This window comes from Zea mays, chromosome 4, assembly GCF_902167145.1.
Source record: "Zea mays cultivar B73 chromosome 4, Zm-B73-REFERENCE-NAM-5.0, whole genome shotgun sequence".
Classification (NCBI taxonomy): domain Eukaryota; kingdom Viridiplantae; phylum Streptophyta; class Magnoliopsida; order Poales; family Poaceae; genus Zea; species Zea mays.
Window position 1 is genome coordinate 193,866,163 of NC_050099.1, and position 19,874 is coordinate 193,886,036.

General features: G+C 52.5%; 1 protein-coding gene and 1 long non-coding RNA gene across 2 annotated transcripts; one reads left to right on the forward strand and one right to left on the reverse strand.

Moving 5' to 3' along the window:
- Positions 1 to 10,438: 10,438 nt before the first annotated feature.
- LOC100278630 (Pollen Ole e 1 allergen and extensin family protein) lies at positions 10,439 to 11,696 on the reverse strand. The gene is made up of 2 exons (NM_001151844.1): positions 11,345 to 11,696; positions 10,439 to 11,242 (listed from the first exon to the last, which is right to left on the reverse strand). The coding sequence occupies exons 1-2, from the start codon at positions 11,535 to 11,537 to the stop codon at positions 10,578 to 10,580; spliced, it is 858 nt and encodes a 285-aa protein (NP_001145316.1). The 5' UTR covers positions 11,538 to 11,696; the 3' UTR covers positions 10,439 to 10,577.
- A 1,753-nt stretch (positions 11,697 to 13,449) lies between these two features.
- Positions 13,450 to 15,491, forward strand: LOC103654342 (uncharacterized). Its single transcript, XR_566033.4, has 2 exons — positions 13,450 to 13,789; positions 14,662 to 15,491. It is a non-coding gene; the product is annotated as an uncharacterized lncRNA (long non-coding RNA).
- The last annotated feature ends 4,383 nt before the right edge of the window (positions 15,492 to 19,874 follow it).

Consider the following 19,874-nt stretch of genomic DNA (forward strand, 5'->3'; position numbering starts at 1 on the left):
CACCAAGGTCCTCATGGACGGAGGCAGCAGCCTCAACATCATCTATGCTGAGACCCTCGGGCTCCTGCGTGTTGATCTGTCCTCGGTCCGGGCAGGCGCTGCGCCTTTCCACGGGATCATCCCTGGGAAGCGCGTCCAGCCCCTCGGACAACTCGACCTTCCCGTCTGCTTCGGGGCACCCTCCAACTTCCGAAGGGAGACCCTCACATTCGAGGTGGTCGGGTTCCGAGGAACCTACCACGCAGTACTGGGGAGGCCATGCTACGCGAAGTTCATGGTCGTCCCCAACTACACCTACCTCAAGCTCAAGATGCCGGGCCCCAACGGGGTCATCACAGTCGGCCCCACGTACCGACATGCGTTCGAATGCGATGTCAAGTGCGTGGAGTACGCCGAGGCCCTCGCCGAATCCGAGGCCCTCATCGCCGACCTGGAGAGCCTCTCTAAGGAGGTGCCAGACGTGAAGCGTCACGCCGGCAACTTCGAGCCAGCGGAGACAGTTAAGTCCGTCCTCCTCGACCCCAGCAGCGACGCCTCCAAGCAGATCCGGATCGGCTCCGAGCTCGACCCCAAATAGGAAGCAGTGCTCGTCGACTTTCTCCGCGCAAACGCCGACGTTTTCGCGTGGAGTCCCTCGGACATGCCCGGCATACCGAGGGATGTCGCCGAGCACTCGCTGGATATCCGAGCCGGAGCCCGACCCGTCAAGCAGCCTCTGCGCCGATTCGACGAAGAAAAGCGCAGAGCCATAGGCGAGGAGATCCACAAGCTAATGGCGGCAGGGTTCATCAAAGAGGTATTCCATCCCGAATGGCTTGCCAACCCTGTGCTTGTGAGAAAGAAAGGAGGGAAATGGCGGATGTGTGTAGACTACAATGGTCTAAACAAAGCATGTCCAAAGGTTCCCTACCCTCTGCCTCGCATCGATCAAATCGTGGATTCCACTGCTGGGTGCGAAACCCTGTCTTTCCTCGATGCCTACTCAGGGTATCACCAAATCAGGATGAAGGAGTCCGACCAGCTCGCGACTTCTTTCATCACGCCCTTCGGCATGTACTGCTATGTCACCATGTCGTTTGGCTTGAGGAATGCGGGTGCGACGTACCAGCGGTGCATGAACCATGTGTTCGGCAAACACATTGGCCGGACGGTCGAGGCCTACGTCGATGACATCGTAGTCAAGACGAGGAAAGCCTCCAACCTCCTTTCCAACCTTGAAGTGACATTCCGATGTCTCAAGGCGAAAGGCGTGAAGCTCAATCCCGAAAAGTGTGTCTTCGGGGTACCCCGAGGCATGCTCTTGGGGTTCATCGTCTCCGAGCGGGGCATCGAAGCCAACTCGGAGAAGATCGCAGCCATCACCAGCATGGGGCCCATCAAGGACTTGAAAGGCGTACAGAGAGTCATGGGATGTCTTGCGGCTCTGAGCCGCTTCATCTCACGCCTCGGCGAAAGAGGCCTGCCTCTGTACCGCCTCTTAAGGAAGGTCGAGTGCTTCACTTGGACCCCTAAGGCCGAGGAAGCCCTCGGGAACCTGAAGGCGCTCCTCACGAATGTGCCCATCTTGGTGCCCTCCGCTGCCGGAGAAGCCCTCTTGATCTACGTCGCCGCGACCACTCAGGTGGTTAGCGCCGCGATCGTGGTTGAGAGACGAGAAGAGGGGCATGCATTGCCCGTCCAGAGGCCAGTCTACTTCATCAGCGAGGTACTGTCCGAGACCAACATCCGCTACCCACAAGTTCAGAAGCTGCTATACGCGGTAATCCTGACGCGGTGGAAGTTGCGACACTACTTCGAGTCTCATCTGGTAACTGTGGTGTCATCCTTCCCCCTGGGGGAGATTATCCAGTGCCGAGAGGCCTCGGGTAGAATCACGAAGTGGGCGGTGGAAATCATGGGCGAAACAATCTCGTTTGCCCCTCGGAAGGCCATCAAGTCCCAGGTCTTGGTGGACTTTGTGGCTGAATGGGTCGACACCCAGCTCCCAACAGTTCCGATCCAGCCGGAACTCTGGACCATGTTCTTCGACGGGTCGCTGATGAAGACAGGAGCTGGCGCAGGCCTACTCTTCATCTCGCCCCTCGTGAAGCACCTACGCTACGTGCTACGCCTCAATTTCCTGGCGTCCAACAATGTGGCTGAGTACGAGGCTCTGGTCAACAGGTTGCGAATCGCCATCGAGCTAGGGGTCCGATGCCTCGACGCTCGCGGTGACTCGCAGCTCGTCATCGACCAAGTCATGAAGAACTCCCACTGCCGCGACCCGAAGATGGAGGCCTACTGCGATGAGGTTCGGCGCCTGGAAGACAAGTTCTACGGGCTCGAGCTCAACCACATCGCCCGGCGCTACAACGAGACTGCGGACGAGCTGGCTAAAATAGCCTCGGGGCGAACAACGGTTCCCCCGGACGTCTTCTCCCGAGACCTGCATCAACCCTCCGTCAAGATCGACGACACGCCCGAGCCCGAGGCACCCTCGGCCCAGCCCGAGGTACCCTCGGCTCAGTCCGAGGCACCCTCGGCTCGGCCCGAGGCACCCTCAGCTCGGCCCGAGTCACCCTCGGTTCAGCCCGAGGTACCCTCGGCCCCCGAGGGTGAGGCACTGCGCGTCGAGGAGGAGCGAAGCGGGGTCACGCCTAATCGAAACTGGCAGACCCCGTACCTGCGATATCTCCACCGAGGAGAGCTACCCATCGACCGAGCCGAAGCTCGGCGGTTGGCGTGACGCGCCAAGTCGTTCGTCTTGCTGGGGGATGGGAAGGAGCTCTACCACCGCAGCCCCTCAGGCATCCTCCAGCGATGCATTTCCATTGCCGAAGGTCAGGAGCTCCTACAAGAGATACACTCGGGGGCTTGCGGCCATCACGCAGCACCTCGAGCCCTTGTTGGAAATGCCTTCCGACAAGGTTTCTACTGACCGACGGCGGTGGCCGACGCCACAAGAATTGTCCGCACCTGCGAAGGGTGTCAGTTCTACGCGAGGCAGACCCACCTGCCCGCTCAAGCTCTGCAGACGGTACCCATCACCTGGCCTTTTTCTGTGTGGGGTCTGGACCTCGTCGGCCCCTTGCAGAAGGCACCCGGGGGCTACACGCACCCCTGGGAAGGGCTGTTCATCATCGCCAAAGTTCTGAAGCCCGGAACGTACAAGCTGGCCAACAGTCAAGGCGAGGTCTATAGCAACGCTTGGAACATCCAACAGCTATGTCGTTTCTACCCTTAAGATGCTTTCAAGTTGTTCATATACCTCGCTCCCACGCAAAGTTTAGTCATCAAGGAAGGGTCAGCCTTGCCTCGGCAAAGCCCGACCCTCCCTCGGGGGCTAAAAGGGGGGAACCCCCTCTGCATCGAAATTTTCCTCGAAAAAAGATCCTTTCTGTCAGAATGTCTTTCGTGCTTTTCGACTACTTCGAAAGTGGATCCTGAAAACGACGGAGTACACATAAGCAGCCAAGGCTGACCGAGCCGAGGGACTCCTACGGATACGGATACCTCACTCATCACCTTCTGCGATAAGTAACTCGCGTTCGGATAGGTGATTCCGTGGACCGAACAAGTCTTCACGCTCGAAAGCTCCTCTGCCGAAGCGATTCTTCGGGTCTTCTCGACTGCGTCGGAGACAGAACCCCATGGACGGGCAAGAGCGCGCGTAAGCGGCAAGGCCGACTGAGCCGAGGGATTCCTACGCCTCCGGGATACGGATACCTCACTCATCACCTTCCGTGAAAAGCAACTCTCGTTCGCAGAGACAATCCTGTTACCGACGAAAAAGTCCAGATATTCGAAACAAGAGGAAAAGAAGCGCAGCTTTACAACACGGCGAGGGTGTGTTTGGGCCTCGGCGGCCGCAGAAAACACACACTACAAGATAATCCGATCCTGCAGGCTCGGATCTTGACAGTTGAAGGGAGCAGCGGCACCCTCGGCGTCGACCACACCTTCGGCGAGGTCCGACCTAGCCTCAGACGGCGACACGGTCCGAGGATCTCCACTCTGAAGGACGACATCATCATCACGTCCGGGCCATCGCCGCCAGGGTCTTCTCCAAGAATCTGGCTCGAGCAGGCGGCTCAGCTGGTCACCCCGAGGCCTCGGCCAGCTGTCCCCCGAAGACATCAGCCCGGCCCGAGGCCTCGGCAGATCAACTCCGGCGTCGGTCCCGCTAACGGATGACCTAGCCAGACTCCGGCCGAGCAAGTCTTCTTTTCGAGCCAACTCTGCCTCTGTCCGTGCTGACACCGCTACCCCTGGCTTTGGCTCATCAAAGAGCGGCCGAGGGGTTCCTTTAACTAAGCAAGAGAAGCCTCGTATAGCAAGGCCGACCGAGCCGAGGGACTCCTACTCCTCCGGGATACGGATACCTCACTCGTCACCTTTGCACGGGGCAACTCACGCTTGGTGAAGCGGTTCAGATAACCAACAGGCGAGTCTTAGTGCTCGAAAATGAGGAAAAAACACGGCTCCGCCAAAAATACATACACGTTCAGGCCCCAACAGCCACAATGAGCAGAAGACCGGCATTCAAGGTGCCATCACAAATGGAACTCCGGTTCCGTCCCCGCGGGTATGAACAACCTCCACACCGGGGAGCCTACGGGGCGACAAGTTCCGGGCGACTCGCCGGCGACCTCTGCAGCAGCAGCGATGGCCTCAGGGCGAACGCCGCTGCAACCTTGCCCTCGCCCACGCCGACGCTCGAGCGGCGAGGACAAGTACAAAGAGTCGGAGGCCCGAAGCGCGGATGGTGGCGGAGATCCCGTCGGCGACGGGGACTTCTCGAGCCGCCTCCGCCTCGGCACCGATGACAGGGGCCGTCAGCCCACCGGCAGATCCCCACTCGGATCCTCCCGGACGAGCGGAGCACCGACCTCCGCACGGGGGCGCCATACCGGTGCAAAGGCAGGACCGCCCCAGAACACGAACGCCGCCCTGGCAGCGCGCGACGTCTTGGGCGGTCCTCCCGTGCGCACGGCGCGACAACCGCCCTTGCGGCAGAAGGGGGCGCCGGGAGCCAAGCCGGCGAGCCCAACGCGCTGAAGCTGACGACGCCCGCCGTCGACCAGCCCCGCGTTATCAAAGTCCGCCCCGCTCGCAGGGCCAGTGAGCGCCCTCTCCCTTGAATGCTGAAGGAGAGGCTGACCCACGAACCCACGCGGGAGGTAGAGCTCCGGCTCAGCTCGGCCTCCGCCCCAGCGAGGATGATGAACATCCTTGAAGCTGAGGGCGGACCAAGATCGCAACCCGGCTTGCTTCTCCCCACCCAGGGGCTGGTGGTCACCGTCTTGGGTGACCACCGGCGAGGGGGTGCAGCCGGGCCGCGTGATGAAAATCCTTGAAGCCGAACGATGGCTGAAAGGTACCAACTCCCACGGAGTTGCGTTCCTCTAACGACAAGGCGGAAGGATTGCGGGTGCCCCCCATCCGGGGGCTCGGAAGGAGAAAAGACATGACGCATAAGGGAGCGCGAAGACATGGTCGCCTTTCAAGGGGGCCGCCCTTCTTTTAAAGGCGACTCTCCCTACTTGCGTCCCAGCCGTCGTGGGCTGAGTCTTCTCCAACACGCTCCAAGGTCCTCCCCCTACGGCACGGGGGCTGGGTCCCACGCGTCATGCAAGCTGGCCCAGAGCAGAAGAAGCCAAACCGCCGCGCGTGGTGCATGCAACCGCCCAGCGGTTACGGGCATTCCTCCACCTTCGCCCAGACCAGCGGGCGAAAGGGCGGGCAGCCATGCAGGCGGCATGCAACCGCGCCAAGTGGGCGCATCTCTCCGGCTTCCAACACGCCCAGCATGGGGGCCCACGCCCACGCGTCACGCAACCGGCGCGCCGGTTGCTACGTGCAAGCAACTGCACCGCCACTCGCACCACTGCCACGCCTCCTCGACTGTGGAACCAGTACCGCGACTCGAGGCAACCCTGCGTACGACCCAGCAGTGCCAGCCAGGTGCGACGGTCAATACGGCCAAAAATGGGCCGGCAGTAATGGCGGTGGCAGGCAGGCGGGAGCAGCGGTCACGTCGTCAGCCAAGCCTACGTCCCATCCTGGGGCAGTGAGAGAACCCTCTCTCACAGCGTGAAGACGGCGCGCCCGTGTTCCGTTCCTCGAACGGCTCGCGCACGCGCAACGGCCGCCCCGCGAACTACTCGCCCCGTCGCATTAACTCCGCGGCGGGACAGGCGGCGCCTCTGGCAGGGGAAGTGAGCGACGCTTCGCCTTCGCCATGATGACCGCGTCAAAAAAGGTACGCCACGTCATTCGATTTCGTATACTTTTCCTTTTCCTCTTTCTCTCTCTTACAACAGGGACCGGGAAAGGGGGATACCCCGAAAAGGATCCTTCTCCGTGAAGGAAACAGGCTCCGAGCCTCCCTACTGATCAGAGGTTCAAAGGCTGGCCCCTCGGAGGGGTTTAACAGCCGCCTCAGAGCGCGTGGGCTCCACACCCACTACTGGTCAAAGGTTCAAAGGTCGGCCCCTCGGAAGGGTTCAACGGCCGCCTCAGGCTACTCGGGCTCCGCGCCCACTACTGATCAGGGGTTCGTAGGCTGGCCCTCGAAGGGTTCACAGCCGCCTCAGACACGGAGCGAGGGATGACCATGGGTACGTTCGATACATAACCAAGGCTCGGGCTATGCTCCCGAGGTACCCTAGGATATTTCCGAGACCAGCGGGAACGATCTTGTAACGGAATCCCATCAGAGGGAGGCATCGAGCCCTCGGACCCCGTCGACAGGGGACCGGGTCCGGCAGATCACCCGCAGGTACTTTTGGGCGCGCCTCCGGGCCTCTAGCCAACCCCTAACAAATGGGGCACGGGCGTCCACTCGGATTACCCGCCAACAGCTCACCGGAGACACCATGTTCGGCGCCCTCCGAGGGCAACATGGCGCTTTCCCCCCCCCCCCCCTCCTCCTCCTTGCGGAAAGGCGACGCAGGGGCGTATGTAAAAAAAGTCGAGTCTGTCCCTGACCGTCCTCTCGCCCTGTGCAGAGGCTCGGGGGCTGCTCTCGCAAACCTGGCTCCGGCCAAACCGTTGACAGCGTCAACATACCAGCCCGAGAACTTGGGACCCGACCGTGCACCCGGGCTACGGCCAGCTCGCATGAGGGAACAACCAGACCAGCCGAAGCATTGCGCGAGGCATTAAGACCTCGGAGGAGTCAAACCACTCCTCCGAGGCCTCGGGGGCTACACCCGGCGGGTGCGCTCGCGCGCACCCACCGGAACAAAACGCAACCGAGAAAGGCTGGTCCCCTTGCAAAAAAGTGCGACAAAAGCCTCCAAGCGAGCGTTAACACTCCCTTCGAGGCTCGGGGGCTACTGTCGGGGACCATAATTAGGGGTACCCTCAAGACTCCTAATTCTCAGCTGGTAACCCCCATCAGCACAAAGCTGCAAAGGCCTGATGGGTGCGACTAAGTCAGGGATCGGTCCATTCGAGGGACTCGATCACGCCTCGCCCGAGCCTAGCCTCGGGCAAGGGCAGCCGACCCCGGAGGATCTTCGTCTCGCCCGAGGCCCCCCTCCAGCGACGAACATACTTCCGGCTCGCCCGAGGCCCAGTCTTCGCCAAGAAGCAACCCTGGCCAAATCGCCACGTCAACCGACCAAATCGCAGGGGCATTTAATGCAAAGGCGGCCTGACACCTTTATCCTGACGCACGTCCTCCAGTCGACAGAGCCGAAGTGACCGCAGTCACTACGCCGCTCCACTGACCGGCCTGACAGAAGGACAGCACCGCCTGCGCCGCTCCGACTGCTGTGCCACTCGACAGAGTGAGGCTGACAGGCAGTCAGGCCCGGCCTCAGGCACCATAGGAAACTCCGCTCCGCCCGACCCAGGGCTCGGACTCGGGCTCAGCCCCGAAAGACGGCGAACTCCGCTCCGCCCGACCCAGGGCTCGGACTCGGGCTCAGCCCCGGAAGACGGCGAACTCCGCTCCGCCCGACCCAGGGCTCGGACTTGGGCTCAGCCCCGGAAGACGGCGAACTCCGATCCGCCTGACCCCAGGGCTCGGACTTGGGCTCAGCCCCGGAAGACGGCGAACTCCGATCCGCCCGACCCTAGGGCTCGGACTTGGGCTCAGCCCCGGAAGACGGCGAACTCCGATCCGCTCGACCCCAGGGCTCGGACTCGGGCTCAGCCCCGGAAAACGACGAACTCCGCTTCGCCCGACCCTAGGGCTCGGACTCAGCCCTGGCTTCAGCCGATGGTCTCCGCCTCGCCCGACGACCCAGGGGCTCGGACTCGACCTCGGCCACGGAAGACAGACTCGATCTCGACCTCGGAGGAGCCTCCACATCGCCCAACCTAGGGCGCGGACCGACCACGTCAACAGGAGGCGCCATCATTACCCTGCCCCAAGCTAACTCAGGCTACGGGGAACAAGACCGGTGTCCCATCTGGCTCGCTCCGCCAGACAAGTAATGATGGCACCCCGCACGCTCTATGACGACGGCGGCTCTCTGCCCCCTTACGGAAGCAAGAGGACGTCAGCAAGGACTCGACAGCCCCGACAGCTGTCCTTCCACCAGGCTCCAACGCTCCTCCGACGGCCACGACACCACACGAACCGGGTGCCAAAACCTCTCCGGCTGCCACGATGGCATGTACTTAGGGCGCTAGCTCTCCTCCGCTAGACACGTTAGCACTCTGCTACCCCCCATTGTACACCTGGATCCTCTCCTTGCGCCTATAAAAGGAAGGACCAGGGCCCTCTTACAGAAGGTTGGCCGCGCGGGGAAGAGGACGGGACAGGCGCTCGCGTGAGGCCGCTCGCTCCCCCTCTCACGTGGACGCTTGTAACCCCCTACTGCAAGCGCACCCGACCTGGGCGCGGGACAAACACGAAGGCCGCGGGATTTTCACCTCTCTCTCTCGCTCCGGCTGCCTTTTTCCCCCCTTCGCGCTCCATCTCGCTCCGACCCATCTGGGCTGGGGCACGCGGCGACATTTCACTCGTCGGCCCAGGGACCCCTCGGTCTCGAAACGCCGACAAATGCTAACTTTTTTTTGGTTCAGAGGACGCCATTGTCAGCTGTAAATATTGGTGGCATATTAGGAAACAAATTATCCCTATTTTGAGTTGCACACACATTTCATGTTATTAGTGTGAATTAGTGAGATATTGAGGTTGATGATATATATGTTGTTCGTTTTCATGTGATCGTTATGCACTAACAGTTATCGAATAATTTATACGCCGTCGCAACGCACGGGCACATACCTAGTGTGTATATATATATATATATATATATATATATATATATATATATATATGTGTGTGTGTTCAACATCATGTATTTAAATATGGACATAAAAATCAAGTGCTAAAAGAAACACTATTTTGAAACGAAGGGAGTATCATTTTGCTGCACACGTGTCACACATGTCTTCTACGAAGTCATCTTCGACAACGCCGAAGCTTTGGTTTCCGTACCTTTGGCTTTGCTCACCTTCAGTGTTTTCATATGTTTCGATGTTTTTCGAAGAGCATCTTTCTTAGGCCCCTTGATTGACATCCTTGATCTGAAAAAAAAAACCATCTACACGTTGATTTCATCAATTTGGACAGTCAACGTAGACCAAGATCAGGATCCACATGCAGCAGCTTGTTAGTTGTTTGAGAGATCGAGCTATTTTTGAACATGGATATCTTGCTTTTGTTATATCAAGAATCTATACTCAACAATACGGGGTAACCCATCCAACGAGTCTTGGAGTTGATATTGCACTACTACTAGCTTTTGTTGCAGGTGTTTGGATGTTAGGAGAGTCAGTATGGCACATTTGTGTTAATTGTGGCTCAATCTTTGCACCGAAATTTCCATTCTGGTTATTCCAGCCATTAGAATTGGCTTCTGTCAGACGCTTCTTAGTAGCCTGCTCCAGAAAAACTGTTGCAAACGGACCTAAAGAAAAATTGTTCCAAACGGACCTAACGAAGATTCACTCTACCAGTGGTAATCCCATCATTAGCGGGAGGCTAAATCATCCCTTGCCAATTTATTATCCATAGAGGGAGCTTAATTAATTATCCATTGCGTTCTCGCTTTAATATTACTAGCAAAGTGTTTGTATATGTATTTTGTTGACTAAATAAGTGAGAATGTGAGTTTAAAGTCAACAACCATGATTCAAATCTTTATTTATATATAATTTTAGTTTTTTACCATTTAAATATGGGAGGGTGTTTTAAGTGGGTGCCCTCAGTTTTGGTGGTGTGCTCACTTATACCCTTAGTCGTGTTTTTTGCTCAGCTGTGTCCTTCCAGTGTTATAGAACAGAAGAGCACAGCTGAGCAAAAAAACACGACTAAGGGTATAAGTGAACACACCACCAAAACTGAGGGCACCAACTTAAAAAACCCGAGGGCGATGAGAGGTGAACGACAGGAGATAAAGGACGATGTAGAGCGACGATGGAAATTAGTGCTTTATATAGTGAATAGTTTCATTTTTGGTAGAGTAGAAAATTACAGCTCAGATTGACGAACAAGAAAATTACAGCTGACGGCAGTTCGTACGTACGTGCGTGTAAATGTAAAAGACAACACAGTACAGCTCCAAGTTTTTTTCTCAGGGATGATTCACGTTCACGGGGCGGCGATTCGTTGAAGCGGAGGCCGGCGGTACGCCAGGCACCCCCGGAGGAAGAACCGGCACCAGGGGTGGAAGAAGCTGGGGCGGCGGTGGCGGCGGCGGCGGCTTAACCAACGGCAACAACGGCGGTATTACCGACGACGGCGGTGGCTGTGGGACAAGCGGTGGCAGGACGGACGGCGGAGACGGGGTAGGCAGGAGCGGCGGCACGAGGGACGGCGGGGCTGGCGTGACCGGGTTGGGCGGGATGGGCACGCCGCCGACGTTGGGTGGCTCCGGCACGAGCGGGACCGGCGGGAAGAACAGGCCCTTGTTGCTGCAGAGCTCCGGGCGGACGGAGAAGGCGCCGGCGGAGAAGACGCGAGTGCCGCCGCCGTGGTCGTGCTTGTTGTGGTGGGCGACGAGGTGGAGCCCGCGAGCGGAGCTGGCGGTGGCGACGCACGGCGGCGACGCCTGCGGGAGGTGCACCGCCACCGAGCAGGACGTGACGGACCGGAGCTGGTGGCTGCTGCTGCTGCTTGAGCTGCTTGGCCCGTGCGCGAGGTGCACGCGGAACCTGCCGCTGCGGTCCGTCACGACGCCGTCCTTCCGGAACACCGTCCGGCCGTTCCCGTCGTGGCACCGGACCCCGACCAGGGTGCCTGAGACTGTGTTAGCTAGGTACACGGTCGAAGCAGGCAGGCACACAATCGAGGCCCAAAATAAACACCACGGTGGAAGCAGCACAATAGTTGCATGCGCACCTGAAGAAACGGCGGTGGTGGTAGCCTCGGAGCTGCCGGAGTGGACGACGACAACGGAGCCGACGACGACGTTGGCGGGCGCGGGTAGTAGTGGGCGTCCGTGCTTCCGGCCGCCGCCATGGTGGGTGGCTGAGTAGCAGTGCAAGCAAGAGAGCTGCACCAGAACAAGGAGCAACCAAGAAGCGCGGTTCATTGCAGCGGGCGCTATCTTCTCATGCGGCAGTGCTATAGCCTATAGGAGGCGCGCCGTTAGATTTATGCATGCATGGGGGCTTTTTTTTAAGCACGAGCATGGACTAAAAACAGGAGGCTATAACATAGTCCGGAACGAAATAATATGAGTTAGACTGGTATAGTCTAAAGGCAGGCCTAGGTCGGGTTTTCTAGCGCCCCTAGCATGACCCGCACGCAGTGGCGGACCTAGAATTTGACCATAGAGTATGCGATGCAAAAAATTATATATAATTCGGTAAAACAATATATAGTATGACGATAGATCCAGACGACGAACCTTCGAGAGACCGTGATTATATCTGACAATCTAATATATATACCATAGATGAGACATGAGAAGCGAACCTTCGATTTAGAGCAGGGTGGCGGCAGACTGCGACCCAACACTATGGCCAGGGCTCCGTTCTCTCCGATCAAGATTAGATTAGAAAAATGAAACGTCCATGCCACTAGGAAACTGAAACGGCGGTGGACTGCAGTCTACCGGGCACTACGAGTCAGAAAAATGAAACATCCAATGCACTATATTGCCGCTCGTGCCGCATCTTAATCGCCTAATGGGCCTCCTATCATGACGCCATACTGTCTAATGCACTATTTTTTTTTCCTTTTAGTTTTTACATATACAGTATATATATACTCGCTGGTTTTACAGGGTATGCCGGTGCATACCCGGCATACCCTGTAGGTCTGCCACTGCCCGCACGCGTGGGGCGGGTTTAGGCCAACACGGTCCAATTAAACCAATATTATTTATTTTTTTTAATTTTTAAGTTATAGACTTTATATGATTGTAATATTTGAATTTTATTTTGTCAAATGATACTCACATTATTTAATATATTTAGTTTAGTACGATATGTACTTTATATGGTTAATATTTGAATTTTGTATGGTTCAAACATATGGGTCGGATTTGGGTCGACATGGTCCAATAAAGACACGGCGTGTTTTAGAAACGAATAGACCGTTGTTTCTACTCTTTGAGCTAGCACGATATGACCTAAAATTTTTTTTTGAACCTTTTAGATCTAAACCCGTTTAATCCCAAATACAATGAGCTTGCGACGGACCGGCCCGATCCTACCCAATTCTCAGCACTAGTGCTGGTTAGGACTTGAAGAGAAGCAGAGGAGATGTCGGTTTCTCGTGTGAATGGACGTAGGCGAAGAAGACATCGTCGGATTTGCGGCGAATGGTCCAGGAATGAATGAACTTGTTCGGATTTGCCGTCTCTATCAGTGCATGTGCATATTCTGCGTACTACGTTCGTTGTCTTCAACATAGTGAATTTCAATTTACTGTACTTCTCCGTTCCTTTTTATTTGTCACCGTTTTAGTTGAAAAATAAACTAACGAATCTTTTTTATTTATCATGTTTTATTAGTTGAAAAATAAACTGAGAACGAAGGTATTACATGTCAAAGTAGATAGAGATCGGTAATGTTGTAGCCTCTAGGGCCTTGCATGATAGTGCCAAAGACACGCGTAGACGAATGTGAATATGGGATGGGATGTTTTTGGGAGGTTCTGGTCCTCTTTATCTGTGCCTGTGCATTCTGCGGCCTCTATTCTATGGCCTGGCTTCTGGCGCTTTCTGCCCTCACGTTTCACGGGCTCTTGTCTTAACGTGCTCCTAGCTAGAAAGAAGTCGGCAGGGAATTAGTTTCTTTTTTTTTAAACAACAAAGAGTCGGCAGGGAAATGGTCATATCTTGTTGAGAGAGAGAGAGATTTTTTGGATCGAGTTGCAGGATCGACGCCGTGATACAATCATGTGTATAATAATAAGTTAACAACGGAGTTCATATCAATGTTGTCAAAGAAAAAACAACAGAGTTCATATCACATCCCAACCCAACGAGAGGTAGTATTGAAACATGTCCCTGGTTCTTCCTCGCCCGTCCAACCTCCCCATTGCTGCCCCACCACCTCGTCATCCCCATGGTGTCTGCTCTCGTCTTCCTCGGAGAAGGCAAAATTCAGCCCATGCTCGAGTGGTTGGCCCTCCCTAGGGCACGGCGCGGCACGGTTGGCCAGGGCGGTTCTCAGCCCGGTTCACCTTTTTCTCTACAGGAATGGGCCCAAGATCCGAGTCCTCGTAGATGGAGAGGGTGGACATCTGGCATCGATATAAGGCCGGCTAGACGAGGAAGCCAGACAACCCATACTAACCCTCGTCTAGAAGATTCCGGCGCACCGCGCGAGTCGGGTAAGTCCTCTCCCGTTTCCATGTGACTTGGTTGGCTCCCGTTTCCCTCTCCATTTCGCATTGTCTTCTGTCACATCCGGATTTAAAGAAATAAAGTCAGGTGCATTTCATATATGCGCCAAGAAAGAACATCATATATAATGACAAAGTGTATAGAGATAAATGTCACATATAACATAAATGTCATTATTACATATATAGCGTAAGTCTTACAAAAATAAATTATAAAAATAAAGCGAACTAAATATTATTTCCTGGCGCCACAAAGCTGACTGAGAGACGTCACCTAGATCAACTCGTATGCTTCATTGTAGGGCGGCTCATCTTTGACCACCTACTCTTCACCTGTGGGGGGTTTACATATCGCAAGTGTGAGCTCACAAAAGATCATAGCTCAACAAGTTGTGGGAAATAATATGCATAAACTCACCAAATGTAGGAGCTCATGTGAAGTGTAAGACTGATTAATAAATAAGAGTTAAAGCTGAGCATTGCTTTTATAAGTTGGTCAAATTTTATTAGCAGTTATTAAATGTAAGTAAATACCAAACCAAAGTAATAGTAGATCAAAATAATAATAAATCCCAATGCGATGCAAATGACAAATTGAATTTAATTCTATAAATTAATCATGCGAGCGTCCGAGCCACTCATGACCGTGAGCACGGTTAATATAGCAGTTTTACACTCTGCGGAGGTTGTACATCTTTACCGACAAGTCATATTACCCATCTGTCAATGGATCATGACTTCTCATACACCTCCATCAAGGAAGCGAGACAATTTATAAAAAATCAGAAGAATTGTATGTGTTACTTACTCACATCTTCATTCTCTGCTGTTTTTGGTTGGACTCGTGGGCTTTGAATCAGAAAGAGACATCAAGAAAGACGCTGGAGTAAGGAAGGAAGCTAATCAGAAGAATTGATGAAGATGTTTTCAACCGCTCTTTTGGCTGGTCTCTTGTCGATCGTCGCATTATGAAAATAAAGGCGCAAAACGATGGAGCTGGTTTGCCAGCATATAGAAGCTTTTCCACCTGGTCGTAAGCTGCTTTTGACGGCCTGAACTCAGTGGTGTGTGGTTGCTTGTAAGGCTGCCTCCAACAATACCCTGTAAAGCATCCGGTACCCTATATTTAGCGTTTCCAATCGTTCGCTACGCGTCCAACAAGGATCGGTAAAACATCCGCTAAAACATAGCGTCTGTCCGGCGATCGCTAAATGTGGCGTTTCTCTCTCCATCCTCTATCCATGTGCGTGCTCGATATTTTCGTACAAGTCGCCAGCAGTGCTACGACAGTTACCCATCCACCACCGTGCTATGGCTGTCGGGGGCGGAGCTTCCACGCCACGGTGGTGCAGCTCGAGGACCAACAAGCGGGGATGAAAGCCCTCAACGCCATGGCCATGGGGGCAGAGCTTCGACGCTGCGACAGCGCAGGTAGTAGCCTCGGCTGTGACATCCGCATCAGCGTGCTCGAGCCAACATGGGAGGCCACCATTGTTGCCGGGGAAGGCCCACTATGACAGCCTGGTGGAGTAGCTTGCGAATGCAACGATGTGGACAAATGCAGCGATGTGGTGTCCACCGTGTGTGCGAGTAGCTAGGCCGCCAACAGTGATCTGTGCCAAATGCTGGACGACGCATGATACATGTTTGATGAAATGGTCAGCCGACGTCTAGTACCAGCTTTTGTTCCTGTTTTGTTTGTCCATTTATTTATTAATTGTTAATTCACTTCTGGTACTTTATGCTGACATATTGAAGTCAAAACTTTATTTAATTAGTATTTTTTGTTTATAAAATAATATATTTGATTAATTAAGTTGATATATTAAAACAGATGAGATATAGAGGATGTATTTTAGAGGACGTTGTTGGAGACGGGAAAGATTTAGGGGACGAAATCTTTTAGAGTATACTGTAAAGGACAGGGAATATTCTTTTAGAGGATGAAGTTTAGGGGACGTTGCTGGAGACAGCCTAACCGGTAGGAATGTTTCTGTAAAAAGACTTAGCTGGTGTTACCTTGCTGTTTAGGGTGTTTTCCCTTTAGGGCTAGTTTGAGACACCATTTTCCCAAAATATTTTTATTTTTTCAAAGAAAATTAGTTTATTTTCTTTTGGTAGGGAAAATAGGAATCCCTCGAAAAAATGGTGTTCTCAAACTAGCCCTTAAGAAACGATTCTGGATAGGAGAGGGATTACCGTTGCTTGCAGTTTGGTCTTGTAAATCTTGGTTTGCTGGTCATGTTTCAAACATTGTTCCTATTTCATAATGAAATGGAGGGAAACTCCTTACTGTTAAAAAAACACAATTCTAGTTTCTATAACAGTCCAAATAGGATAGGACTTGAGACAAGTCAGAGAGGTGTTGGGTGTGTCCTCTACAGCTGGTCATCAGTGACCGGATTGGGCTAAACCCAACTATCTATCTCTTTAAATGGGCCCTTGATTGGGAGGGCCCACGCTAACCTCGGTTGGAGCCCCCAGGCACACGACGCTATAAATATAGGACTAAGGGGTCGCAGGAAAGACGAACGCTAGTTCCTCACCCCAAAACCCTAGTCCCAAGAGGCCCCCATCGCCTAGACGTCGGAGTGTTTGGAAACGCGACAACCTACAGCGGCTCGGATCCCGATGCCTGCTGCTTCTCTGCAGGGCAACGGTATGAAGATAGCAACAGCAACAAGGTGTGTTTCCCCATTTCTCTGAGTAGAACAGTAGATCAGATCTACATGTCATCAAGGTTTTACTTTCAATTACAGATTGGTATTCTAGGGACTTAGGAATCGATCCTAGACAGTATAGATCCTAACAATGGTATCGGAGCCGTCCTAAGAACCCTAGATCTCCTAATCCGCTCGGTTTTATGAGATCACATAAAAGGTCTCAGATCTATGTGAATGAACTCATTTTTTTTATCATTGTTCATCACCGAGAACAGAGAGATTAGAATAGAACAGAAAGAAGTAGATGCTCTCGGATTGGGGTTTCTCCCTAACACTAAGATTTAGGTTTGGCTACAGTAAAGAGACACAGGGTCTGGGCCATACTCATAACTCAAGAGCGACAATTCATCTTTGTCTACGGTTAGGGTTTTATTACCTAACCCTAGTATACAGATCGAATCACATAGATTGTTTAAGGGCCGCTTTGCAACTACTCAACAAAGTTCCTAGCAAATCAGTGGCTAAAACTTCATATGAGTTGTGAACTGGCAGAAAGCTCACGCTCAACTACTTCCACATATGGGGTTGTCTAGCAGAAGCTAGAATATTTAATCCTGGGCAGGAAAAGCTAGATGAGAGAACCACTAGCTGCCATTTTATTGGCTATCCTGAGAGATCGAAGGGTTACAGATTCTACTGGCCAGGCAGACAAACCAAGTTTATAGAAACCAGACATGCCATTTTCCTAGAAGATGACATGATCAAGGGGAGTAAGGTACTCAGAGAGGTTGACCTTCAGGAAAAGAGGATGTATGTCCCGATTCCGATGGTTGAAGAACCATACTTCTCGATACCCGCTGTGGTTCCACCAACGGTTGTAACGACTCGAGGTGAAACCCCTGTTGCAAATATTGTATCACCAAGTGCAACTACTACAGAGCAAGTCACTTCAACTTCTGCACAATCTGGCTCTTCTAAGTCAGTTGCATAGGAGAGTTCACGTGACAGTAGTAGTGTCGCGCCAAGTGATGCACCAATGCATGAGCCCCTGAACGAACTAGAACTAGAAACAAGTTTATGAAGGTCTCAAAGGTCTAGACGATCTGCGATTCCTGATGATTATGGAGTTTACACAAGTGTAGACATAGAAAGCGATGAGATTTATATGTGTGAGGACATCGATGCAGAAGGTGATCCCACTACATATGAAACAACTATGAGAATCGCAAATTAGTGGGTCTAGAAGACCAAGCGTGACTCCAAAGGGAATATAGAAAGAGACAAGGACATGTGGCCAAGGCGTTCATACAGTGAGAAGGCATTGACTACCATGAAACCTTCTCACTTGTCCTAACAAAAGATTAATTTCGGATCATTATGGCACTAGTGGCTCATTTGATCTAGAGTTCCATGAGATGGATGTAATGAAACATCACTAAATGGAGAGTTAACAGAAAACGTGTTCATGGCACAACCAAAGGGTTTTGTCACGAGCAGTAAAAAAACAAGGGATGTCACTTAGGGAGGTCCATTTATGGATTAAAACATTCATCCAGACAGATGTACATCAAGTCTGATCAGACTATCAGAAAGTTTTGGTTTCGAGGAAAACGAGGAAGACAATTGCATTTATGCGAAGTCTAAGGAAAGTATATCTTCCTTGTTTTGTATGTCGATGACATATTTTTTAGCTAGTAGCGATAAATATCTACTGGCGGAAACAGAAAGTTTTTCTTTCCTCGACCTTCGATATAAAAGACATAGGAGAAGCCTCTTATGTTCTAGAATAGAATTTCACAGAAATAGACATAATGGAGTATTAGAACTCTCACAGAAGTCATACATAGAAAAGTACTAAAGAAGTACAGTATGCATCAGTGTAAGGCCACGCCTGCGCCAATAGTCAAGGGTGATAAGTTTGGGAATCATCAGTGTCCCCAGATCCAGTTTCAGAAAGATCAGATAAAGTCAGTACCATATGCTTCTACTATTAGAAGCATTTTGTATGCTCAAATATATATTCGCCCTGACTTAGAATTTACTACCGGGATGCTTGGGAGATATCAGATCAACCCAGGCATAGAACACTGTTAAGCAGATAAGAAGGCTCTAATGTACCTCCAAGGTACGAAAATGGCCTCATGCTAACAAACAGAAGATTTAGTTCCCTACTTCGAGGTATAAATTTACTATATATGGGGGAGTTATTTCTTATAAAAGTTGCAAACAGACAGCGAGAGCATCGTCGACAATGCACGCTGAGTTTGTAACCATGCATGAGGCAAATGGGCAGGCAATAAAGATAAAGAAATTTGTACCCGGATTAAGAGTGGTCGATAGCTTGGAGCGACCACTGAGAATTTACTGCGATAATGAGCCAGCGGTACCGTACTCCTATAACAACAAGTCATGTGGCGCTGCCAAGTTCATTGACTTTTAGTGTTATGTTGTTAAGGAGTAGATTCAAGATCAAACCATAAAAGATGAGCATAACAAAACATAGCAGATGCTAGCGGATCCGCTCACAAAAAGGTCTTCCACCCAACGTGTTAAGATATCACGTAGCCGGCATGGGTTTAAGGGAGTGCCTATGATCTTGAATCACAGGGGCTACAGATTGCAACCAAATAAAGTCTTTTTCCGTTCTGAAGCAGGCGAGCATGTTGTAGTCAATGAGTGCGATGATACTTAATCGGTCATTGTCACACATTGGTCTCTATGTGTAAACTTGTCAAGGGATGGAATCCAGAAAAGTTGAGAATAAGGAATGTAGAGAACAAAGGGGAGATTGTTGGGTGTGTCCTCTACAGCTGGTCATCAGTGACCGGATTGGGCTAAACCCAACTATCTATCTCTTTAAATGGGCCCTTGATTGGGAGGGCCCACGCTAACCTCGGTTGGAGCCCCAGGCACACGACGCTATAAATATAGGACTAAGGGGTCGCAGGAAAGACGAACGCTAGTTCCTCACCCCAAAACCCTAGTCCCAAGAGGCCCCCATCGCCTAGTCGTCGGAGTGTTTGGAAACGCGACAACCTACAGCGGCTCGGATCCCGATGCCTGCTGCTTCTCTGCAGGGCAACGGTATGAAGATAGCAACAGCAACAAGGTGTGTTTCCCCATTTCTCTGAGTAGAACAGTAGATCAGATCTACATGTCATCAAGGTTTTACTTTCAATTACAGATTGGTATTCTAGGGACTTAGGAATCGATCCTAGACAGTATAGATCCTAACAAGAGGGACAAGAGATCACGAGCAATGTAGACGAATTGCGTATTCGTTCTTCTTCTTCACCATTGCCTAGGAAAAAAATTTGTTGCAGCCGGGCTGCAAACCAGGCCGTTTACAGCCCCTCACAAAAATGAGGATAGGCCCCACCTGCAGGTCCACCAGATAACGTTTTTGTTGT